This window comes from Triticum urartu, chromosome 5 (genome assembly GCF_003073215.2).
Source record: "Triticum urartu cultivar G1812 chromosome 5, Tu2.1, whole genome shotgun sequence".
Lineage (NCBI taxonomy): Eukaryota > Viridiplantae > Streptophyta > Magnoliopsida > Poales > Poaceae > Triticum > Triticum urartu.
This window is the reverse complement of record NC_053026.1, coordinates 580291115-580316997: the sequence shown is the minus strand read 5'-3', so window position 1 is coordinate 580316997 and position 25883 is coordinate 580291115. Positions and strand designations below refer to the sequence as shown.

The 25883-nt window shown below is 45.4% G+C and overlaps 2 protein-coding genes, 1 long non-coding RNA gene and 1 pseudogene across 3 annotated transcripts; 3 read left to right on the top strand and 1 right to left on the bottom strand.

The window, feature by feature from the left end:
• The first annotated feature begins 368 nt into the window (after positions 1-368).
• On the top strand, positions 369-6044 carry LOC125510923 (wall-associated receptor kinase 5-like). Its single transcript, XM_048676212.1, has 5 exons — positions 369-1068; positions 1163-2598; positions 2690-3154; positions 3828-3977; positions 4052-6044. Exons 2-5 carry the CDS (start codon positions 1695-1697, stop codon positions 5287-5289), a joined length of 2757 nt encoding a protein of 918 aa, XP_048532169.1. The 5' UTR covers positions 369-1068; positions 1163-1694; the 3' UTR covers positions 5290-6044.
• A 142-nt stretch (positions 6045-6186) lies between these two features.
• LOC125510924 lies at positions 6187-12156 on the bottom strand. Its single transcript, XR_007284806.1, has 2 exons — positions 11925-12156; positions 6187-6470 (listed from the first exon to the last, which is right to left on the bottom strand). It is a non-coding gene; the product is annotated as an uncharacterized LOC125510924 (long non-coding RNA).
• A 4856-nt stretch (positions 12157-17012) lies between these two features.
• On the top strand, positions 17013-21628 carry LOC125510922 (annotated as a pseudogene).
• A 1978-nt stretch (positions 21629-23606) lies between these two features.
• Positions 23607-25496, top strand: LOC125510921 (UDP-glycosyltransferase 73E1-like). The gene has a single exon (XM_048676211.1). The coding sequence runs from the start codon at positions 23820-23822 to the stop codon at positions 25335-25337; it is 1518 nt and encodes a 505-aa protein (XP_048532168.1). The 5' UTR covers positions 23607-23819; the 3' UTR covers positions 25338-25496.
• Positions 25497-25883: the final 387 nt, after the last annotated feature.

Here is a 25883-nt window from a genome sequence, read left to right as displayed (position 1 = left end):
TTAGCACCTAGGACATGTCAATAAGCTAACATGGCAGATTTATTACTCTAATATGTCTTGGCCATGTATAATTCCGTGCACGATGATGGTCATGATGCTTGCTTACTCCTTTGATGAAAACTATGTTAGTATGTATAGTGCCAAATACAGGGCATGAATGTTGATTCTCATAACACAATTTTTGGTGCACTTCCATGACTACATCAAGAATGAAGCTGAAGACAACATCCATGAGAACCACATAAGCTTATCAGGAATACTGAGATAATTACTTGTGTTGTTGCTCGATGCATATAATTGTAAGTTATTGTGTTTCTTAAAGCTCATTTATATTATATGTTGATTTGTAGTATTCTTACTGCTATCAAATTGTTTTTCTATGCACGTGATTCTCATGTCTGATTGTAATATCCATCAAGACGTGTGTTGCACGTGCAAGCTTACTAGTCTTGATGAAATTCTCCGACCGCTTGCTCAGCTCCGCCGCGCCGACGGACGGCTCGCGGGCAGGCTTTCGCCCCGCTATATTGATATAGCAACCATTCGATATGCAGAGTATTACTGTAATAGCACACTCCACACCACGGGAGGAAAGGCTTGGTCATCGCTCGGCCCAAGGATAGACGAAATTACGAGGGCCCAACGCAATGTGGAGGACCCGTCTTCCTCCAGCACCTTCCCCAGTTCTCCTCCCCTACCGCCGTTCTGCTCCCCCACCGTCCGCGCCATCTCCACCGCGCGCCGTCCTACCCCATCTCCAGCGCCCCCTTCCTCCAGTTTGTGCGCTTGGTTTCTCCTCCTTCCGCTAAGCTCCCTCCATTTCGTACCTTGGTACCTGCACCGCACCGTGCACACCAGCTCGCCGCCCCCGGCGACTTCGCCGAAGTGGACACGCCGCCGCCGCTGCAGCTGCAGCTGCTCCATGGAGGTCGCCCACGCGGCCGCTTCTCGCCCTCTCCATCATCATCTGTATTCATATATAAGCATCCTGAGATTGAGGCATTGGGTTCTTTCAGTTCTTCCGATGGATCCACTTCCCCACCGAAAACCCAAGCAATCCGTGTACAGGTGCTCATTTCCTATTTTTTTTAAACTTGATTCCGTGTCTGTAATTTATCTCCAGCGGTCAGAATTTCTTACTTTGTGATACCCCCGTTTGCAGCTTAGGCGAACAGCAGCTGAAATTGGGGATGGAGTTCAGTTACTGTTACTTATCTCAGTTAGCTTATCTTCCACTAAGTGGGAGGACAATGAAGGTTGCCATCCGGGTATGGTGGATGATGAGCAGGATGGCACCCGCAAAATGATTATGGTGGGCTTGAATTATTTGCAGACAGAAGGTATTGGCCGACTTGCTGAGGTCTTTGTGTACGAGGTCAAGGTCATGGTCATCTCCTTAACATCGCATCAAATACACCAGTGCTCCATTCAAGTCCAAATCCACAGGACCATTTACTAGGTCATGGACTCATGGTCATGCATGCCCATCTCCTTTCACATGGCCATCTCCTAGGAAGTTCCACACGAATCCTCTTGCAGTCTTCCTTGGGTCAACTCTAAGTTTTTGTAACCATATCCTAGATATATTTGCAGTAGGAAGGCAGTCATGAAAGTGGTACTAGCTATAAGAGAGGCGCTGCTGCCTGACCTGAATTTCTCTAGTGCAAGGTGTAGTGTAGAACTGTCGATCCACCATGGGCATCTTGCCGATGATGTTCTCTCTGCTGGTACTCAGGTCACTAGGAAAGCTAACAGCTCTGGCATCCGGAGTTGTGACAAACCAGCAGAGCCCTGAAGGGACCTGGGCACGACCATCCCGTGCCGGTTTCACGCTCGATGACTGCCCGACGAGCTGCGGCAGTGTGAGCTTCAGCTATCCCTTCGGCATCGGATCCAGGTGCTCCCGTGGGCCTGACTTCAACCTCAGTTGCAACGATGCCACTCACCCCCCCATACTTTTCTTGTGTGACGGCATCACCGAAGTGGTCAACTTTGGCGGTGATTCTCATTATGATTTAAACTCGATCTGGGCCTCCTTCTCGCATACCATCCCCTTGAAATCTGGTGTTAGTGCTTACAACTTGTCTTTCAAACCACCTGGGAGGTCCTTCCATCTTTATCCCTTTGTTCTAAACATCATTGGCTGCGACCTGGCAGTGTACTCTGTCAAAGAGAATGCCATCCAGCCGATCTGCGCAACTGTGTGCCCAGATCCAGAAATTTCAGAGACGGTGGCTATGCACAACTGTAATGGCTTTGGCTGTTGTCGTGTAGACGTGCACAACTATTGTGACATTTATCAGTTCAAATTTGTCTATGACCATGACACAATAAACACCAGAGCACACTCTAACCAGACCTCTAAGTTGTGGGATAAAATCAGCATAACCGCTGATGGTGGTTTAATGCTCTCATGGGATATAGGGAATCAACCCACCGACTGTGTTGCCTGTGTCAGCGACCATTCTGAGTGCCGCGGTTACAACTACGATACAACTGGCATGACATCAAGAAATGGCTACAGCTGGAACTGCATGTGCAACGAGGGCTATACAGACAACCCCTACATTCCACATGGCTTCTCCAGTAACAGCAAAGGTAACTTTTTTTCTAGCTAATCAAGTGACCTACAGCTTCTGCGAGCCATTTTTGGCATTTGTACATGCTAACATTATACTGATCAATTTAGTGTATAATCCAATTCCGAGCAGGGCTGACTGTACCCGTTGGTGTGGTAACATTAGTGTGCAATTCCCATTCGGCTTCGAAGAGGGTTGCTTTGCTAGGGAAGAGTTTCACCTCAACTGCACAGATCTGACGTCATCAGATGCCCTGGTCATGTTGGAGGAGAAACAAGTCATCGACATGAATGTTGATGAAGGGACCTTTAATATCACTTTTGCTGACCAACAACGTTGGGACCCCATATCAGAACGTCACGGTCTTGTATATGAATATGGGTTATTTCTCTCTGTCAAATGGGTTGCTGCTCATCTAAGTTGCGCAGAGGCCCAACAGAATAGATCTGCATATGCTTGTGTGAGTACCAACAGCAAGTGTGTGGAAGTAACTGCTGAAAGAATCTATGCTGGTTACCGCTGCAAATGCTCAGATGGCTTCCAAGGAAATCCATATATCCAAAGTGGCTGTCGAGGTACTCCCTCCCTCCCTCTAGTGTTACAAATGATACAGCCCCTACCGCTTGAAAAAATGTACTATTAGCTACTCCCTCCGTTCCAAATTACTCGTTGTGGTTTTAGTTCAAATTTGAACTAAAACCACGACGAGTAATTTGGAATTGAACTAAAACCACGACGAGTAATTTGGAACGGAGGGAGTATTTCTTAACTCTCTATAATAAAATTGTAGGAGTACATTTGTATTTAAATGCACGTGTTACTACAATAACTGCATGTTACTTTTAGCCAGTAATTTTTCTACTATTTCTAGTTTTTTTCCATGTAGATCTCATTTAGTTGGCTGATGTACTGTTTCATGCTAATTCAATGCTGTGCTGTGTTCCATGTTACACCCTCTGATTCATAATATAATCAGCTTTAGAATTCTTGCCATTTAAACATTTTAGATTTCACCATCAGTATAGAAAAAACTACCAACATGGGAAGTGTCAATTGATATGACTAGATTAGCCGTGAAATAGTTTCTTATAATATATAGTTATTTTTGTTTGAAGCAATATTATTTTTCTAAAATGTGTTTGTCCAAAGTTGCTATGAAGATAGCGCCCATGTCCTGAACTACTTATGGTGAATCAGAGGGAGTATATATTTTGTCAACACATCTTATCAAGATTTTGTTAATTTCAGATATTAATGAATGCCTTCAAGCGAACAGTTGTAAAGGGATCTGCCATAATACCAATGGAAGCTTCCATTGTACTGAATGTCCTCTCGAGACTGAATATGATCCATTAAAAATGCAGTGCACTAAGATAAAACAACAGCCTCTACTCTTAGGTAAGACTATATTTGTTGTTACATTTATGATAGACAAGATAGAACAGAAACTTAAAAGAGATTAATGCCTGCAGGTATGATTATTGGGCTGTCCTGTGGTTTGGGCATTCTTCTTCTGAGCTTCAGTGTAGTGTGTTTCACTCGCAGATGGAAAATAAATGTTCAAAAGCAACTACGGAAGAACTATTTCCGGAAGAACCAAGGTCTTCTCTTAGAAACGTTGATATCATCTGATGAAACTGCAAATGAGAATACGAAGATTTTCTCATTAGAAGAGCTAGAGAAGGCAACAGACAACTTTGATCCTACACGTATCATCGGCCGTGGGGGCCATGGCATGGTCTACAAAGGCATGTTATCTGATCAGCGAGTTGTTGCAATAAAAATGTCTAAGGTCATTGAGGAGCGTGAGATCAGTCAATTCATCAATGAGGTCGCAGTTCTCTCTCAGATAAATCATAGAAATATTATAAAGCTCTTCGGATGTTGTCTCGAAACTGAGGTTCCGCTGCTGGTGTACGACTATGTATCCAATGGCTCACTGTCTCAAGTTCTTCATGCTGATTCAAGTGATGGTTTTTCTCTGTCTTGGATTGATTACGTAAGGATTGCCCTGGAAACAGCAGGAGCTCTATCTTATCTCCACTCTTCAGCTTCAATATCAATCTTCCATCGTGATGTAAAGTCCTCGAATATACTCTTGGATGTGAACTACACAGCTAAAGTTTCAGATTTTGGCGCGTCTAGATTGGTTCCAACTGATCAAACACACATTGTCACGAATGTACAGGGTACATTTGGGTACTTAGATCCAGAGTATTTCCATACCAGACAGTTAAATGAGAAGAGTGACGTGTACAGTTTCGGTGTGGTACTAGTGGAGTTGCTTCTCAGAATGAAACCTGTTTTTACAAGTGAATCAGGCACGGTCAAGAGCTTGTCAAACTATTTTCTCCAGGAATTCAAAGATGGAAATATCACAAGTATTGTTGACTCTCAGGTTCTTGAGGAGGCAACCAAAGAAGAGATCAACAGTGTGGCCTCTCTTGCAGAGGTGTGCTTAAGGCTACACGGTGAAGAAAGACCCACAATGAAACAAGTAGAGACGGAACTGCAGACTTTGCGAACAAAACGGGTGAACGCAAGTCAAGCAGATCCGAGAAATGAAGAACGAATGCTACCAGAGTCACAAACTCAAAGAAGAGTAACAGCTTCTCGCCAATCGTCCACGATGGAACTGGGCAAGAGAGAAAGCCGACGATGCTATAGCTTAGAGTGTGAGTTCATGGCGTCTGCTAGTCTACCACGCTAGATGCGTCTGTTAAGTTCATAATAATGGATGCTGATTATGCTCGTTTTGTAAACTGATACATGGGTTTATGTTTTAGACAGACAAAACTATAGAGATCGTACGAGTTTTTGGATTGGAACTATTCTTGTTTATGTAAACTGATTATTATTACCTTGAGATGTAGAGTGAACTAGCTATACCCGCGCGGCGCCACGCCGCGCCCGGTTGATACTTAGTGTTTGTAGGTGGCATCTTTGTTGTACACATTGAATTTTAAATTAAAATAACGAAATTATGAGAATAATGTTGTATTCTCAACAAATAAGTAATATATAGAAGCAAACTGAAAAGGATAAATTTATTGTCACCATTCGTGATGCATTCTAGATCGATAACAGACGCTATGTAAAGTTTGCATGGTCAAACAATATAAATTGATGAAACTGTACTCTCTCTCTCTCTCTCTCTCTCTCTCTCTCTACTCACAAAAACACATGTTTTACATACTGGGTCTCTAATTCATCAACACTAAATATACAAGTGCACAGATAAGTGCTCTACAGGTTTGTACAAACTGAAGAAATTCATTGCCACTGAACAGAAGTACTACAAAACATACAAAGTCCTTGGCACCGAACATCTAATTCCCTGTTGTACTACTTCCTTGTTCACCAAGGGCTGATTAATCTGCATCACATGACTGATAGAATGACAGCCTATAATTATATTCATTTTTTATAAAGAATGTGCTATTTTTTTGTTAAAATTGTGCTAGTGTCATGGTGAAACAGATTGCATAGATGGTTCGTTTTTCATTGTGAAAAATATTGTGTAAAAACATTTCACTATATTTGTCCATTATTCTCCTCAAACATGGATCACTGATATGTTTTTATTTGGTTAGATTGACGGTTTGGCAAAAAAATATTAAAATAGAAGATGATAACTCGGCCAGCTTACACCAAGTCGGACACTGAAGCGGTTTTCGATTCCACCACAAACCTAGGAACTAACCATTACTCTCTCCAAATCTGTGGAGCATCTCATCCTTTATAGCGATCTGGTATCAACACATGGGACTGGCATCATATAAGAAAGCCAACATGATAAGATCACACCCGTCAGGAAAAAGGCAGAGATTTTTTTGTTACTCTTCCTGCTTTTTTTCAACTTCCTCGTTTACCAGATCAAAGTAAGGCGATCTGCAGTTACCAAAAGGATAGGTAAAGATCATGATTGTTTAGTTAATCAAGCAATGGTGGTGCAATACTAAATAAAGATAACAAACGGCAACCACGGTGATCATTCTATGAAATAGTATATGCTAACATCATACATTTTCGCAGTACAATAAAAAATAAAATGATTACTTATAGGAAAATGCATTATTTTCTGTTTTTTAGTACTTCGGGGAGGACAAATAGTGTAACGTGACACCAGATCAGCAACTTCCTTGAATCTGACATGCTTATATCATTTCATAATATGGCCTTGCACTTGAGATTCCAAATAGAAGAATGGTTGGCCGTTTCTTCTAGTTAATTATAATATAGACAGATAGTATACAATATAGGCTTGCACACAAGACTCAAATGGGAACATGGTAAGCCGTTTCTTCTAGCTAGTTGTTCCATTGACAAAAATATAATGGAAAATATCATCATGATCTATACCAAGTGCAAGGTACATGTGCAGAACAAACTATAGAAGGGATACCATAGAACAGTAGAGAAAAATCAGTTCTACACCTCACCAAAGTATTTCTTAGCCTGTTCTGTCTTCCCTTCCTCCTGAAGTCTCGTATGTATTTCCTTCTAAAACCTCATACAGTGCGCTTGAGATATATTCTTTTCAAGCTCCTCACTCAAAGAGCAAAAGAAATGTAATAAAAAATCACGAAAAATAACAGTACTGCATCGGTAATGTATTCATATGGGGCCTTGCAAATAGGTGTAAATTTCAAAAAGAAAAGTTCTGTTTATCTTTTCATCGTCTTTTCTGGCAAGAACTTGGTGGATTATAAATTATCTATATAATGTGATCGTTATAAAAAAAATAAACACGATATATTTGACATAAAAGCACGACAAAGGGGGAAATTTCCTTCTCCAACAAGGCATATAGAACTGTTATTAAAAAAGAATGGCAATTGCCCAGCAAACCTATGGAGTAGTCGATAATCCTATTGTCAGCTCATTTCACACACGAATTTCACATACAGTAGTAGGATATAGAGTTCTCTTTGTTAATAAATTAGGCCATGTTTGCAGGCATTAAACATCTTATAGTCCAGTCTAATGCCAATTCAAAATTGACACGGCTGCGCAATACTGCAGAGGAGGAGACCCGCATGATATGCACGTCTACCATCTTGTACATCTGAAAATGCTTGTACAGTGTGCTGCCTAAATACAATCTGATCTAGGTACAAAGCTGAAGCAACTTAGACTATCAGGGAGTTAAATCACAAAATCTATTGACCCATATATCTAACAAAAGTATAAGAATTATCAACATCGATCCAATCTGGAGTAAGTTTATAAACTGGACTATCATCAGATCTTCTCAAAAATGAAAATGATGCTTTGCTAACTGGATGAAAAAAAGATACGGCAGCTCACTGTTACATATCACTAACCATAACTGCCATAGAGCAGGAATCTTGTTCATATAAATTGAATTTATATGTGCTAATTTATGGCCACTATAAGAGATGACTACACACCAAAGGAAAACTCCAATGAGATCGACCGCTGACATATTGTCACTAAAAATATGTAACCGCTGAAAGGAACATGATATAGAGTATTTGAGGAGATGGACAAAGGAACATAGTTGAAGGCAGCATCTAGTTTTTTGAGCCTTGTCATTTTGATTCTCATCGTAACTCCAAACCTGTTACAACATAAGATTTGTCTATGCTCTCAGCTGTAACAATTATCTTTTTTGTCACAAACTCTTCAGCAAAACAACAACAATCAATTGTGAGTAAAAACTAACTGGCAATCTGATTCATTCATATAAAATGAAGTAGGTGTTCATGGAACCAAATATCTAGTATGATGTAGCACACTGTGAGTCAAGTCAATTTCTTTATGCAACTACATAATCAGCAAGATCTATTCTGTGACCTTCACCGGCAAATTTTCTGATCTGCTACCTTATCTTCATCTACAGCTCCAAAACAACATAAAAGGGGAAAGAGAAAACAAATTATGTGCAGCCAAGAAGGAACTTGAGGCTTGAGATATTTCTGACCTGTAGATTTTTAATGAGCAGGCTACTGTACAGGGGAGATGCTACGGCAAATGTAAAAGAGGAACCATCAGAAAAGGGAGAGGCAGAGAGAGATGCCCTATGAGAAGGTTGGAGAGAGGCGCCCGTGGGAGGATGTGGGCAGCAGACATAGGAGGGGCAGGGGGGAGCTGCACGGGAGAGGCAGAGAAGCGCTATTGAAGGTAGAGAAGAAGCATGATGGAAGAGGTGGGGAGCAACCATGGGAGCGGCCGTGGGAGAGGAAGGAGGAACAACGGGAGAAGGGGAATGAGGAAGAAAACTTGAGGGGCCGAGAAAAATCACCTGATTCGGCATAGGCGATTGCTTGGCGCGCGGGGCTGCACATCCTCATCTTCTGCTTTAAAGCATTAAGCGCCTGAGCTACTTTGAAACATGGACAAAGGGAGGAGGCGCGGCCGATCAAAACATGAAATCGGGGCAAGCAGGAAGAAATCGCACGAACGCTCAACACCGACTGGATTTGTTCGCCGCTCGACATGGATCAGAATTAATAAATTACTACTACAGTCGTGTGTGCTTGCAGGTGAACTACAGCTCGCTGGGCTGGATCTAGACGACGCCCTGTCCCATGGCCATCAGATGCCCGCGATGCTCCAATCCAAGGCTAATTCACTCTGGAAGTTCCCTCTCAGGCTCCAGCCGCCGCCGGTGGAAGAACTTGATCGAGATCTCAGGGCCGCCATGGGAAGAGTTGCCGTAGACGTGCCAATCTTCCTCGATGATCGGGGCGTGGAAGAGGACGCCGGCGGACGGGACAACGCTGTCGCCGCCGCTCCAGCACTCGATGGTGCTTCCGTGAGCTCGAGGTAACCATCCCCACCGCGTCGGTTGCGCTTCCTGTACGCCATCCCCGATGGCTCCCCTGCCACCAGCTCGGCCATGGGGAGAGGAGATGCGGAGAGGGGCTGCGCCGAGAGGGGAGACAGGAGCTCGGCGGTGAGGTGAGGAGGGCCGGGAGGAGGCGAGATAGGGACCGTCAGCTAGGAGAAGAGTCAGGGCTCCTTTGATTCATAGGATAGGAAAAGTGGAGGAATAGGAAAAATGGAGGATTGGCATGCCCTGTCCACATGAATCCTATGGGAATGGAAAACACAGGATTTGGCACAAGTGCGTGTTTGATGGGAGCATAGGAAAAACATAGGAACTCAAGGCATTATAATATTACTATTTTGAAGGCTGTGCATTCAAACAAGTAGCCGTTGGTCACTAAACTAGCCGTTAGGTTGCAGCAGTACATATACAAGCTCTGCACTTCATATAGCTCTAAGAACAAGTTTCGATTCATATGCACCAGAACGTTACAAGCAAGTCTTTGCTATAGCTGAAGTTTTGCTGAAGTTTTCCTCGTACTTGCTTGACCGTCTCTGAAATCTAAGGTTAGTTCTTCTAATGTACATATTCCCTTTGCTGCACTTGCTTGGTTGTCTCTCAAATCTCAACTTAGTTCACCTACTGTACATGTTTCCTTTGCTGTCGCTGGCCATCCGAAATCTAGAAAATCGACAGCGCCATGTCTATTTTAGTTTCATGGTTACAATTTTCAACCCACCCGGCCACCCCATAGCATCATGTCAGCAACAACCATCACCATCAGAAGCTATATTATTTTTTGGTTTCTGCATGCTGTAACTTATTCAAACATATATGTAGAGGTAAAATGCAAGAAAGAATCAAATCAGGTGTCCTAATATCATCACCCAGTTCAATGATCTGCACTAAGCTGTATCAGTTATCTGCCAAAAAAATCCAGAGTAACACTAAGTGACTAGCATGCCAGAATTAGTCCTTGTTGATCGACCAATAAATTACTAGTACAAGTTTTGACTAGAAAAATTAAGTAGTTTACATTTAAACTTGTGAAGTCATGATAACTCAGTAATTTTCCACAGGCTTGTTTTCATAGAGTCCAATGGATCCTAGCTACTGTCGCAGATCAAAGAGTGAGGATGAGTTTGCTCTTTTTATTCTTCCTACTTTAGGAGAACACTCATATTCCTCAAGGAGACCTATGCACACTTCAATACTCACAAGCGCACGGCGTGTAAATGAAATTTTAAATGGACATGAAGACCTATGCAAAAGGCACTTCAGAATGGAGACTGATATATTTCAAGCTTTGGTTCAGAAATTGCGCGAGAATGATCGCCTTGTTGATGGAAGAGATGTCTCAATAGAAGAACAAGTGGCTATATTTTTGTATGCATTATCTAAGAATGCAACAAATGATACTTTGGCAGATTGGTTTCAGCATAGTGGACAAACAATCAGTTACTATTTTGGTGAAGTGCTCAGTGCAATTACTGAACTCTATTCTGTATACATACGTCCACCTTCCCTACACCCGCATCCAATCTTGAGTAAAGAAAAGTTCTACCCTTTCTTTATGGTATGTATAAATGCTTATGATCAAGTTAGAGTAACATAATTTCAAAATTTTACAGAGAAGATTATATGGCTTATGTACTTGTATTTATGCAGGATTGCATCGGCGCTATAGATGGTACACATATTCCATTGAAACTACCTGCTGATGAGCAAGAACCATATCGCAATAGGAAGCAAACATTGTCGCAAAATGTTATGGTAGCATGTGATTTTGATCTGAAGTTTGTGCATGTGCATGCTGGTTGGGAGGGATCGGCTTCGGATGCAAGAGTCCTACAGGATGCACTTAACCATGGTTTTCAAGTACCCCCCGGAAAATTTTACCTTGTAGATGCTGGTTATGCAAACACACCACAATTTTTGGCTCCATATCGTGGTACTAGGTACCACTTACAAGAACAAGGAAGAGCTCGCCAAAGGCCAAGAAATTACAAGGAATTATTCAACCTACGACATGCACAACTCCGAAATCATATCGAGAGGATTATTGGTATATTAAAAATGAGATTTCCGATATTGAGAGTGGCTTCACATTACTCGGTGACCAAACAAATTTTTAGTGCCTTGTGCAGACAAAAAAATTACCACGTGATGATCCAATAGCTATGAAGAAAATAAGCTCATGCTGCTCATACAGTGCCAAAGAACCAGAGGAAAAGTAAAAATATGGGTACCATCAGGACACAGTCGTGCAACTCAATTGCTAAATAAACGAGCTACACATTAGCAAATACATAGTGAATTGAGAATTTAGTCAAATCTGAGACCTCTTATTTTTTTACCTAATAGCTGCAAAGAAAATCCCCAAATCCTGAAATAACAAGCTCGATCTAAAAAGTCAGAGAGAATCTACAGCAGGTTGCAAACTAATACTAAGCAAATCAATCTAATCTATGTGTATAATACCTACAAATTCATGGGAAATCATCGGAAGCAAAGGAGGACCGGATCTGGCTTTTGGAGTTGCCTCGTACCTTGTTGCTGGACTTCCTATACGGAGGAATAGAAGCAAGGAGGCCGGCCGAGGAGCTGACCAGCTGAGCAGAAGGCCAGGCAGCAGGCCGAGGACCTGGGCAGAAGGCCGGGCGGCCGGCCGGCCGTGGCGGCGCAGCACGACTAGGTCGATGCTGAAGGAACTGGGGGGGCGGTGCTTCTGTTTGCGATGTGTCTTGTGAGAAGTTACGCGAGCGTTTATTTACCGCGAAAACTGAGCGCGCGGTGAGCGAGCGCGCGCGCTTTTTTTCCCGCCAGGATTCTTTCCGAGAGCTTCGACCTCTTGGAAACTTTCCTGTGAAATAGAGAAGGGGAAAATTCATAGGATTGATTCCCAAGGTTTCTATTCCTGTAAATCAAATGATTACCAGAAGAAAAAATCCATAGGATTAGAATCCTATGAAAATCCTACAAAAATCCCATGAATCAAAGGAGCTCTCACCTTTTATAGTCATCTACGGTGGTGCGACGGTCGCGCTGGAGTGGACGGGATCCTTCTAGCGAGCTCGCTAATCCTGACAGATCTCGAGAAGAGCTGGGACAGCGACAGCACAAACGGACCGACTGTTGGGGAACGTAGCATAAATTCAAAATTTTCCTACGTGTCACCAAGATCTATCTATGAAGTCATCTAGCAACGAGGGAGGAGTGGATCTACATACCCTTGTAGATCGCTCAGCGGAAGCGTTCAAGAGAACGGGGTTGACGGAGTCGTACTCGTCGTGATCCAAATCACCGATGATCCTAATGCCGAACGGACGGCACCTCCGCGTTCAACACACGTACAGCCCGGTGACGTCTCCCATGCCTTGATCCAGCAAGGAGAGAGGGAGAGGTTGAGGAAGACTCCATCCAGCAGCAGCACAACGGCGTGGTGGTGATGGAGGAGCGTGGCAATCCTGCAGGGCTTCGCCAAGCACCGCGAGATATGAGGAGAAAGAGAGGGAGGGCTGCACCAACAGGGAGAGATCAAATCATGTGTTGGGCAGCCCCTAGGCCTCACTATTTATAGGAGGAGGGGAGGAGGGTGCGCCCCCTCTAGGGTTCCCACCCCTAGGGGGGCGGCAGCCCTAGATGGGAAAAGGGGTGGCGGCCAAGAGGGGAGTCCCTCCCCCCCAAGGCACCTAGGGGTGCCTTTCCCTCTTAGGACTCTTCCCCTAGGGTTTCCCCACCCTTAGGCGCATGGGCCCTAGGGGAAAGTGGCGCCCCAGCCCACTTTGGACTGGATCCCTTCCCACTTCAGCCCATGGGGCCCTTCGGGATAGGTGGCCCCACCCGGTGGACCCCGGGACCCTTCCGGTGGTCCCGGTACAATACCGGTGACCCCAAAACTTGTCCCGATGGCCGAAATAGCACTTCCTATATATAATACTTTACCTCCGGACCATTCCGGAACTCCTCGTGACATCCGGGATCTCATCCGGGACTCCGAACAACATTCGGTAACCACATACAAACTTACTTTATAACCCTAGCGTCATCGAACCTTAAGTGTGTAGACCCTACGGGTTCGGGAGACATGCAGACATGACTGAGACGTTCTCCGGTCAATAACCAACAGCGGGATCTGGATACCCATGTTGGCTCCCACATGTTCCACGATGATCTCATCGGATGAACCACGATGTCAAAGACTTAATCAATCCCGTATACAATTCCCTTTGTCTAGCGGTACGATACTTGCCCGAGATTCGATCGTCGGTATCCCGATACCTTGTTCAATCTCGTTACCGGCAAGTCTCTTTACTCGTTCCGTAACACATCATCCCGTGATCAACTCCTTGATCACATTGTGCACATTATGATGATGTCCTACCGAGTGGGCCCAGAGATACCTCTCCGTCACACGGAGTGACAAATCCCAGTCTCGATTCGTGCCAACCCAACAGACACTTTCGGAGATACCCGTAGTGTACCTTTATAGCCACCCAGTTACGTTGTGACGTTTGGCACACCCAAAGCACTCCTACGGTATCCGGGAGTTGCACAATCTCATGGTCTAAGAAAATGATACTTGACATTAGAAAAGCTTTAGCATACGAACTACACGATCTTGTGCTATGCTTAGGATTGGGTCTTGTCCATCACATCATTCTCCTAATGATGTGATCTCGTTATCAATGACATCCAATGTCCATGGTCAGGAAACCGTAACCATCTATTGATCAACGAGCCAGTCAACTAGAGGCTTATTAGGGACATGGTGTTGTCTATGTATCCACACATGTATCTGAGTTTCCTATCAATACAATTCTAGCATGGATAATAAACGATTATCATGAACAAGGAAATATAATAATAACCAATTTATTATTGCCTCTAGGGCATATTTCCAACACCGACAACGGCCGAACAGTAGAAAGCGATGCAACAAATGGACCAACAGCGGCTAGCGCAAACAGCGGACCCGACAGCGACACAGAAGAAATCCAACGGCCAATAGAAACGAAAGGAACAACCACGCCAGCCTACCCCACATGCAATAAAAAATGCTAAACCCACCAAAGGAATCGTCACACCAGTTCAAAAAATTTGAAACAAAAAACTGAAGCCACAACGCGTTTCTACACCGCCGTGTACCAAAATAATAGCATGTGGCACATCCACAAATCACCATGGGTCTTTTTCACCCAAGTGGCTCAATCTTGGAGCGAAAACCTTGCCTGGAATAGAGGCTTGGGTATGACTGGTATATGCATTGTATTGAATAGGTGTTGATAAGGCATATAATGGATTATATTAGCAATGATTTTGAGCACTCCATTACTATGGTATCATGCATGTGAGCACACTCACCAGCCCCACCTACAGTGGGTTCCTTGATTTTGTAATAGTGTAACTTAAAGTTTATTACATAGCTTGTTTTCTTTTGTCATTTTATTAAGATTTATCTTAATGATATGTAGATTACCGTGCTTTCACTTGTACGGTACCGTGATCCCTTGGTGCTCCTTTCTATACCCATGGTAAAAACGTGAGTTACTTTTCGACCGTTTCAATCTTGGACGTCCGAACATGACCTTCTAAGGATCATCTCGCCATCATGTTGGTATTTGATATTTTTTGAAGTATTTTTTTTACAAAATTTCGAAATTATAAAGCTGATTTAGTAAATTTTAAATCTATGCCACCGTCGTCCTTTGCTGGGCTGAAGAGTGACTCTTCGTCTTCGCGTGGGCTGAAGAGTGACTCTTCGTCTTTGCGTGGGCCGAAGAGACCCTTTTCATCCTTGTTTGGGTTGAGTGGGTCTTCCTCCTTCCTATGAAGGCTGAAGAGTGAGTCTTTGTTCCGTTTAACGCAAAAAGAGTGGACATCCACCCCGTCCTATACACCACAACTTCTCCCAGTCAAACCTTCACGTCACCAGGAGCACATTGAAAAATCCATGATGATGAAGAACAACTTGAACCGTGCATTGTGGAGGACGAATTTCACCTTTCAATCTACACTAACCACCACATAAGCATGAATTATAAAAATATAATAATATTAAAAAAACTCAATTTTCCTCGCATTAGCGTGAATTTAAAAAGAAGGCAGATATGTCTTCCCTTTGGCCCTTATCCCCCCGATTGACGCCACCTGCACGATAGTTCTCCTCACATTATCCGATTATTAAAGCACAAAAAGAATAAGAAAGGAGCGAGACAAATCACAAACCATGATACCACTGTCACACCAAGGGATTACACACAACTACCACTAGGGTTTATAAAGTCATCATAGGCCAATCTCCCCATCCATGTGCGCCTGTTGTGATCATGGAGAGATTTCGGGGATTCACACTTCTAGGAATCCCGCCCCAGTAATGCATGTATTCTCGGCTTGGGACTTCACCTTTTCCTTGTTTGGTGTCAGATTTGATCTTACAATCTTGGTTTATACATTTTAGTTAAGTTTACAGCAACACATTAGAACAAATTGTGGGACCTCCTATCTCGCGCCTAACACATGGACTAGGCGGGAAAACACACACCTGAGCACTTTTGCGGCGTTGTTGGGCTTCATTCGTCGGCCACTGTTATGCACTGTTTCCACAAGCTACTTCTACTATTGTATTTCTTTTAGTTGTTTGACTCTTTCTTTCATTGTCCGTCTATTTCTATCCAGAACTTTTCCGTTTACATGGTATTTCAACAAATTTTGTTTCTTGTAACTGCAGATGGAACAACACATTCCAATGTATTGAACGATTGAGAAATAAGAAGCCAGACAAACTTTTGAAAAAATCGCGTAGGAAATCAGTAGGTTAAAAATCTGAGGTCAAGCTGAGTACTGTAGAATTGGAAAAATGTACGCAAATTAAAAAAAATGCTCATGAACTAGAAAAATGTTTGTCACTGTGAATTGTTCACACATTTTAAAAGTGTTTGCCGATTAGAAATATTCAGCAATTCAAAAAAGTTCATGAATTTGGAAAAATGTCACAAATTTGAAAAATGTTCGTGGATTTGAAAAATGTTATGAATTCAATAAGTGTTTCCAAATTTCAAGACAATGTTCATGAATTTGAAAAAGAACTCATGAACTGGAAAGATGTTTGCGAATTTATAAAAATCACGAATTGGAAAAAATGACCATGAATCAGAAAAATGATTGAGAATTCAACAAATGTTCACGAATTCGAAAAATATCCATGAATTGAAAAAAAATCCTAATAGAAAAATGTTTGTAAATTTATAAAATGTTCGCAAATTAAAAAACGCATGTGATTTTCAAAAATCTCATGAATTCAAAAAAGTAATCCCAAATTCTACAAAAAATTCGCGAATTTGAAAATGTTCTTGAATTACAAAAGATGTTCACCATTTTTTTGGACAATTTTTATTTGAGAATTCTCGCAAGCTTTATTGATTCAAAGTGATATCCATGGGTACACGAATTTTGTCATAAGGAAGACCCAACCAGACATGTTCACAATTTTTTTTTGACAAAAATGGACTGATTGTATGGGATTTGTTCATCTCTCAGCCCAAAGATGGGCTATGTGATGAGGGCCCAGCCCAAATGCGGGTTTATGGGCACGAAGGCGAGCGATGGCCTCCCCCCCACGCCTTTGCTCGCCACCTCCACCGCCGTCCAGCCCCACCCAGCATAGAGTTCCCTCGCCGCCCGATACCGCCGGGCCCCGCGCGGCGACGCCGTCGAAGAGGACGGGCGCGCCATGGCGGATTCGGCCACGCCGCTGCTCTCCTCTCTCCACACACACACACACACCCTCCGATTCATGTCCTTGGAGCTCGCATCGGAAAGATTGAGCGGTGGCCGAGTAATCTCAGGCATTGGGTTCTTTTCACTTTCTTTCCTTCTGAAGAATCCACTTGTTCCGTAGAAAAAACAAACCTAAGCTATTCATGTGCTCATTTCCTGTTATTGTGTTACTTGATTCTTCTCTGTATTTTATCTACAGTGTTCAGAAATTTTACTCTGTACTCTTGGTTGCAGCTTAAGCGAGCAGCAGATAATGTTGCTGATGGCTCAGTTAGGCTGTCTCCACCAGATGGTGACTGAAGATTGCTAGCCGGCTTCAGCCGTTGATGAGCAGGATGGTATTTCCCAGCCGATTGTACGGTATGGTTCCGCATTCTTGTGTGGTTCGCCATTTTCATGATGTAATTTTGCGTGCTCATTTGTTTCATCAATATGTTTGGTGTATCAACTTAGGTTTGCTCTCTATGTTGTTAATGTCTTTCTTGTGTAGAGGCAAACCCTTGGGAACCCAGAATTTCTTAGGCGAAATGTGTAGTAACATGGTTTATTAGGAACAGGGCATATGATGGGCTTGAAGTATCTGCAAACGGAGGTATTGGCCGACTTGCTGAGGTCTTTGTCTACAAGGTCATGGTCATGGTCTTCTCCTTCCACATCACATCAAATACGCCATTGTCAAAGTCATGGTCATCTCCTTAACATCGCATCAAATACACCACTGCCGCACCCAGGTCCACATCCACAGGAACATTTACTAGGTCATGGTCGTCTCATTTAACACGGCATCAAGTGCACAGCAAATCCACAGCCACACCCACAACCACACGAATCCTCTTCCGGTCTTCCTTGGGTCAACTGTAAGTTTTTGCAACCATGGATATATATGCAGTAGGAAGGCAGTCATGAAAGTGGCACCTACAACACTACAAGAGAAGGTACTGCTGCCTGACCTGAATTTCTCTAGTGCAAGGTATAGTGTAGAACTGCAGATTGATCATGGGCTTCTTGCCAATGATCTTCCCTCTGCTGGTACTCGGTTCAGTAGGAAAGCTAACAGCTCTAGCATCCGGAGTTGCAACAAGCCAACTGAGCCCCGAGGGGAACTGGGTACAACCATCGCGTGCCATGGCCACGCTCGATGGCTGCCCAACGAGCTGCGGCAGCGTGAGGTTCGGCTATCCCTTTGGCATCGGATCCAGGTGCTCCCGTGGGCCTGACTTCAACCTCATCTGCAACGACACCACTCAGCCCCCCAAGCTCTTCTTGCATGACGGCATCACAGAGGTGATCGACTTCGATCCTTTTTGGAATTCAAACCTGATCTCGGCCTCCTTCTCACATACCATCCCCATGAAATCTGGGGCCAGTCTCTACAATTTGTCTTTCAAACCACTTGGGAGGCACTTCCATGTATCCACTGATTACGTTGCTCTAAACATCACCGGCTGTGACCTGGAGGTGTACTCTGTCAAAGAGAATGCCACCCAGCCGATATGTGCAACTGTGTGCCCAGATCCAGGGATCACTGAGATGGTGGCTATGCACAACTGTAATGGCTTTGGATGTTGTCATGTAGACGTGGAAAACGATGCCGACACTTATCAGTTCAAATTTGTCTACGGCCACAACCCGAAAAACACCAAAGCACACTCTAACCAGACCTCTCAGTTGTGGGATAAAATCAGCATAACCACTGATCGCTTTCAGCTCTCATGGGATATTGGGAATCAATCCGCCTGTGTTGCCTGTAAGAGTGAGCATGCTGGGTGTGGCTACAACTACAATACGGGATTCATATCATCACCAAGTGGCTACCGGTGCTTCTGCCACGACGGCTATACAGGCAACCCCTACATTTCACATGGCTGCTCCAGCAATAACAAAGGTAACATGTTTTCCTAATTAAGCGGCCAAACGCACAGCTGCTGTCAGGCATTTTGGACCTTTGATACATTCTAACCTTTTACCGATCAATTTAGGATACAATCCAACCCCAAGCAGGGCTGATTGCACCCGTCAGTGTGGTAGCATTGATGTGGAATTCCCATTCGGACTCGAAGAGGGTTGCTTTGCCAGGGAAGAGTTTCACTTCAATTGCACAAATACAACGTCATCGCCTATTTTGCTGCTGAGGGATTTGGAGGTAATTGCCTTGGAGGTAATTGGCGTGAATGTTGATGAAGGGACTATTAATGCCACCATTCCTGACCAACAATTGGCGAACCCTACGTCTGATTCAGGACAAAACAGTCTTTTTTCTGCATATGGGTTATTTCTCTCTATCAAATGGGTTGCTGCTAAGCTAAGTTGCGCAGAGGCCCAACATAATAGGTCTGGATATGCTTGTGTGAGTATGAACAGCAAGTGTGTGGAAGTAAGTGCTGAAAGGGTCTATGCTGGTTATCGCTGCAAGTGCTCAGATGGCTTCCAAGGAAATCCATACATCCAAAGTGGTTGTCGAGGTACTCCTTTGTTCTCTCTAGGATTACAGATGATACAGTCCCTAAAACTGGAAAAATGTACTAGTACTGGATATTTTTCAACTCTGTAAAAGAAAGTTGCACATATTAAAATATATTTTCTTAACATATAAATTGGTATTAAGAGATTAGTGATGAAATATATTTTCTTAACATATAAAATTTCTCGTTGAAACAACATATTTTCCTTGAAATATAGTCAAAATGTTACTATTAAGACCATGACGATGTTCTAAACTACTTACTGTATATCAGAGGGAGTATGTATTTTGTCAAAGCATCTTATCAAGATTTTGTTAATTTCAGATATTAATGAATGCCTTCAACCCAACAAATGTAAAGAGATCTGCCATAATACCGAAGGAAGCTTCAATTGTATCGAATGTCCTCGCAAGACAGAGTATGATCCATTAAATATGCAGTGTACTAGGATAAAACAACAGACTCTACTTGTAGGTATGACTACATTTTTGTTACATTTATTTATGATAGACAAGATGTAGAATGAAAAGAGTTTAATAACCGCAGGTATAATTATTGGGCTGTCCTGTGGTTTCGGCATTCTACTTCTGAGCTTCAGTGTAGTACTTCTCACACGTAAATGGAAAAGAAATGTCCAAAGGCAACTAAGAAAGTACTATTTCCAAAAGAACCAAGGTCGTCTCCTAGAAACTTTGATATCATCTGATGAAAGTGCAAATGACAAAACAAAGATTTTCTTGTTGGAAGAATTAGAGAAGGCAACAAATAATTTTGATCCTGCACGTATCATTGGCCGTGGGGGTCATGGCATGGTTTACAAAGGCATACTATCTGATCAGCGTGTTGTTGCAATAAAAAAGTCTAAGGTCATTGAGGAGTGTGAGATCAGTCAATTCATCAATGAGGTTGCAGTCCTCTCTCAGATAAGGCACAGAAATATTGTAAAGCTCTTTGGATGTTGTCTCGAAACCGAGGTTCCACTGCTAGTGTATGACTATGTATCCAATGGCTCACTGTCTCAAGTTCTTCATGCTGATCCAAGTGATGGTTGTTCTTTGTCTTGGAGTGATTACTTAAGGATTGCCCTGGAAACAGCAGGAGCTCTATCTTATCTCCACTCTTCAGCTTCAATATTAATCTTCCATCGTGACGTGAAGTCTCGAATATACTCTTGGATGTGAACTACACAGCTAAAGTTTCAGATTTCGGCGCGTCTAGATTGGTTCCGATTGATCAAACACACATTGTCACGAATGTGCAGGGTACATTCGGGTACTTAGACCCAGAGTATTTCCACACCAGACAGCTGAACGAGAAGAGCGACGTGTACAGTTTTGGCGTGGTGCTCGTGGAGCTGCTGCTCAGACTGAAGCCTGTTTTTACAAGTGAGTCGGGCACGGTCAACAGCTTGTCAAGCTATTTTCTCCAGGAGTTCAAGGAGGGGAGAATCACAGGCATTGTCAATCACCAGGTCCTCGAGGAGGCGACCGAGGAAGAGATCAACGGTGTCGCCTCTCTTGCAGAACTGTGCTTAAGGCTACGTGGCGCCGAAAGACCCACCATGAAACAAGTGGAGACCGAACTGCGGACTCTGCGAGCAAAGCGCATGAACTCATCCCAAGCAGATCTAGGGAGTGATGAGAAGATGCCACCAAGGCCATTAGCTCGAGGGACTCGATCTTCTCGCCGATCGTCTGCGACGGAATCAGGCAAGAGAGTCGTCAGGTCAGGACGCAGCGAACGGTCCTATCGGTTGGAAGGAGACTGGGAGAGTTCATGTCATCTGCTAGCCGACCACCACACTTAGATTAGTCTGTTTAGTTGGTAATAATGGTTAATTTGTTTCCCTCTTCTGTGAACTGATGCTATGGCTTGTATTACAGGTTGGTTAAATTGGCACTGTGAGTCGATTTATGTGCAGATCATTTCAGGCGCCATGATTATGTCGTTTTTTCGGTCAGAATCGTGCTTGTTATATGTAAACTGATCTTATTGATGTGGAGTGAATCACTGGCATATGCATTGTGTTGCGAATGGAACACAAGCGTTAAGTTTCACCGGCCCAAATTAATACCATCCTGTCTCAAGTCTTGAGAATGATAGAGCGTCCCAGAGGACACAATTATCAAGCGTCAGAACAGCAAGGTGCACTTACAGTTATTATTATGAAGTTTCTTTTTAAGCTTCTTCCTTGGCATTTGAGAGGCACCCTTCCTGGAAAAAAAATCACCCCACTACATGGGCTAGGGCCAAAGAAAAGAGAAAATTCCTTATTTGATACTATCTTAAAATCTGCTTCCTTATTTGACACTGCAAAAGTTTTTCTTCCTTATTTGACACAAATTCTAAATTTTATTTCCTATATGACATTTCCATCCATTTTGAGTCTAAATGACACCTGAAAAGACTCTTCTGCCCCTCATGTGATATGTGTGTGAGGGGCAATAGCGCACACACAGCATCAGTGCGAGGGCAGGAGCACACACGCAGCAACACATACACATGCACCAACACACACGCACGCGCGCACACACGCAACAACACGCACGCGCGCGTGCACACACACACAGCAACACACATGCACGCGCACACACACGCAGGCAGCACATAGGCATGCAACAGCACGCGCGCGCGCACACACACACACGCAGCAGGGCGCAGGCAGCACATAGGCACGCAACAGCACGCACACACACGCGCGCGCATATACACACGCAGTAGCAAACACACACGCAGTAGCACACATGCACACACATGCAGCAGCAGCACACATGTGCACGTGCACCCACACACGCAACAGCACACACGTGCGCGCACACACATACCGCATGAGGGGTAAAATCGTCTTTTCAGATGTCATTTAGGCTCAAAATGGGCGAAAGTGTCGTATAGGGAATAAAATTTAGGACTAGTGTCAAATAGGGAAGAAAAAATTTTCCAGTGTCAATAAGGAACCAGATTTTAAGACAGTGTCAAATAAGGAATTTTCTCCAAAGAAAAACAACCCCCCCCACGCACACACACCAAAAAAAAAGCAGAGTAGTTGCCGCTCAAAAAAGGGGTATGTCGGTGGACGGTGCAGTGCATGGCGGAGCAGCAGAAGTTGGGGCGCGGCCTCGATAGTTTGGCAACATCGATTGTGTTGACCTCGCGTCACGTGGCGGCGAGGTTGCTCTCGACGTTGGTCGGCGGAGTATCATGAGTTGCATTTGGTATCTTCACCTTGCGGGAGAGCCTCGAGTCTGCTCCTTTCATAGCAGTCTCTGACTTCTTATCTCCAGCAGCGGTGGGAGGCCGACTTGCTTGGTAGAGCGGGTCACCGTTTTCCTGTGTACATGTGGTTAGTGTCCTTCTGGGTCGTTTGCCGCGTTGGTGGTGAGAGTAGATGTTGTCATGTGGTGTTTGAGTTGGTTTGGCCATGTGATGAGTGTGGTGGGCTTGGTCTTTTTGTATTGGTTTTCGCCCAAGTTTTCATAATTAACTTGGAAACAATCTAGTTTCAAAAAAAAACTTGGAAACAATCTTCTTACTAATTAATGAAAATAGTAAAGCTTTTTCCTCGTGTTTATAAAAATAATAATGTAGTATTTGTTTCAAAGTTGTCACTGTGTGAATACCAAAGTTGTCGCTCGATTTTGACTGTGAAGGTCGAACGATGATGGGTGGTAGGCATAAGCACTGGACGAGTGAGGAGCACTGAGCAGCGAGTGGTGCCGGCCATCTTGCGTCCTGCACGTTCACCATCCACGGTCGTGGCTTATCAGATCGCTACCGCTACACCCCGGCCTGCGTTACCACTCACCAGAGAAGAAGGCTAGCTTCTGGCATCCATCGAAGCCGTACGCGGACAACTGGTACATGTTGTTGCACTAGTGGGTGGCCATCGCCGTCCGCCGTCCGTCGTCTGTGAACCAATTCTCTCTCTTGCTGTGGCCGAGGTAGATATCATTAATGGGGCCAGCATTGTCCACTGTCCACCAGTGCTGTGCTTTTCGGCGTCCAGGGAAGCCGTGCCAAACTTGTGCTGCGCGACGGCGTTTTCTTGTCTCGATCGATCGTACTCCTACGCCTTCTCGAACGCTATGGCTGTGGCCGTCTTCCAGATGCTTTATAGCTTCTCCTTCCACGCTTCCAGCGTACAGCAAGTAAGCCTGCCTGATCTACTCGCAGTGTCTTGTTGTACGTACGGGCACGGGCACGGCCATGGCACGCCCGCTACACTTCGTCCTGGTGCCGCTCCTGGCGCAGGGCCACGTGATCCCCGTGCTCGACCTGGCGCGCCTCATCGCCGGCCGCGCCGGCGCGCGCGCCACCGTCGTCCTCACGCCTGTCACCGCCGCGCGCAGCAGGGCCGTCCTGGACCACGCGCTCCGCGAGGGGCTCGCGGTCGACCACGTCGAGCTCCCCTTCCCGGGGCCGGCGCTGGGGCTGCCCGAGCGGTGCGAGAGCCACGACATGGTCAGGGAGATGTCCCATTTCACGCTCTTCTACGAGGCCGTGTGGCTGCTCGCCGGCCCGCTGGAGGCGTACCTCCGGGCGCTGCCGCGCCGGCCGGACTGCCTCGTCGCCGACACCTGCAACCCGTGGACGGCCGACGTCGCGCGCCGGCTTGACATCCCACGGTTCGTCTTCCACGGCCCGTCCGCGTTCTTCCTCCTGGCGCAGCGTAGCCTGGCCACGCACGGCGTCCACGACGATAGCGCCGCCGGCGACTTCGAGCCGTTCGAGGTGCCGGAGTTTCCCGTGCGCGTCGTCACCAACAAGGCGACGTCGCTTGGGTTCTTCCATTTTCCTGGGCTGGAGAAGCAAAGGCGTGAGACGCTGGACGCCGAGGCGACCGCCGACGGCTTCGTCTTCAACACGTGCGCGGCCTTCGAGAGCGCCTACATCAAGGGATACGGGGAGGCGCTCGGCCGGAAGGTGTGGGCGGTCGGACCGCTCTGCCTTCTCGACACCGACGCGGAAACGACAGCCGGAAGAGGCAACTGCGCGGCCGTCGACGCCGGCTTGGTCGTCTCCTGGCTTGACGGGCGGCCGCACCAGTCCGTGCTCTACGTCAGCTTCGGCAGCATGGCCCGCCTCTTCCCGCCGCAGGTCGCCGAGCTCGCCGCCGGCCTAGAGTCGTCGAATCGGCCATTCATCTGGGTGACCAAGGAGACCGACGACCTCGACGCCGGGTTCGACGGGCGCGTGGAGGGCCGCGGCCTGGTCATCCGCGGGTGGGCGCCGCAGATGACCATCCTGTCGCACCCGGCGGTGGGCGGCTTCCTGACGCACTGCGGGTGGAACTCCACGCTGGAGTCCATCTCCCACGGCGTGCCGCTCCTGACATGGCCGCACTTCGCCGACCAGTTCCTGAACGAGACGCTGGTCGTGGACGTGCTCGGCGCCGGCGTCCGTGTGGGCGTTAAGGTGCCGGCCATGCACGTGTTCCTGAACCCCGAGGCGCATGCGAAACAGGTCGGGAGAGACGACGTCAAGAGGGCACTGACGGAGCTAATGGACGAGGGGTCGGGAATACGGGCGAGGGCAAAGGAGCTCGCGACGATGGCAAGGGAGGCCATGGCGGAGGGCGGGTCGGCGGACCGCGATCTGGCGGGTATGGCTCGCCACGTCGGGGAGCTCGCGCAGAGGAAGGAGCAGGGCGTGCCCGAGCTTGGAAGCGAGAAGCAAATTAACGGATGGCCAAGGCAAACTTCCCGTGGGAGTATAGCATCTTAAATGGCGTGATGATCTTTAGACACTAATCGGCATCCGACCTTCGCATATTTAATGAATTATTAGTAAATCATCGTATAGATTCATCGTTGTAAGACACGTTAAATCAAACCTGGCAGAAAACCAAACAAAAGCCTGAGGAACATGTTTGAGTTTTCTTTTCTTCCTTTTTAGCGAAAATGACCTGAAGTTGGATGAGAAATTCTACGGTAGTACAGAACACCCCATAAGTAATTAAAATTACAACAAGATCCTTAGATCACACGATGACCACAACTCTCGCCGGAGCAAGTTGAAGGTGCATCGCCGCTCCGTAGTCGGAGCCAGTATCCTTGTCAAGACGACCATGGCAACCGATAAGTCTTCGAAACTCGGTCGCAAAAGACCAGCACCCGAGAAAACCGTTGTCGTCGAGGAATCTTCGTCGAAAACCAGAGATCCATCACTTTGAAACACAAGCCCAGCGCTGCCGATTGAGGACTCGTCGACGCAATGATGAAGGGGGAGGGGACGATGACACTCACATCGGCTGGTCAGAGACACCGCTTT

Excerpts from the sequence above, each read along its gene's own strand:
- LOC125510923 (XM_048676212.1), top strand. The coding sequence starts at position 1,695 with ATGGGCATCTTGCCGATGATGTTCTCTCTGCTGGTACTCAGGTCACTA. Across the intron at positions 3,155-3,827 it reads TATCCAAAGTGGCTGTCGAG|ATATTAATGAATGCCTTCAA; the intron begins GTACTCCCTCCC and ends TGTTAATTTCAG. Across the intron at positions 3,978-4,051 it reads ACAACAGCCTCTACTCTTAG|GTATGATTATTGGGCTGTCC; the intron begins GTAAGACTATAT and ends TAATGCCTGCAG.
- LOC125510921 (XM_048676211.1), top strand. The coding sequence starts at position 23,820 with ATGGCACGCCCGCTACACTTCGTCCTGGTGCCGCTCCTGGCGCAGGGC.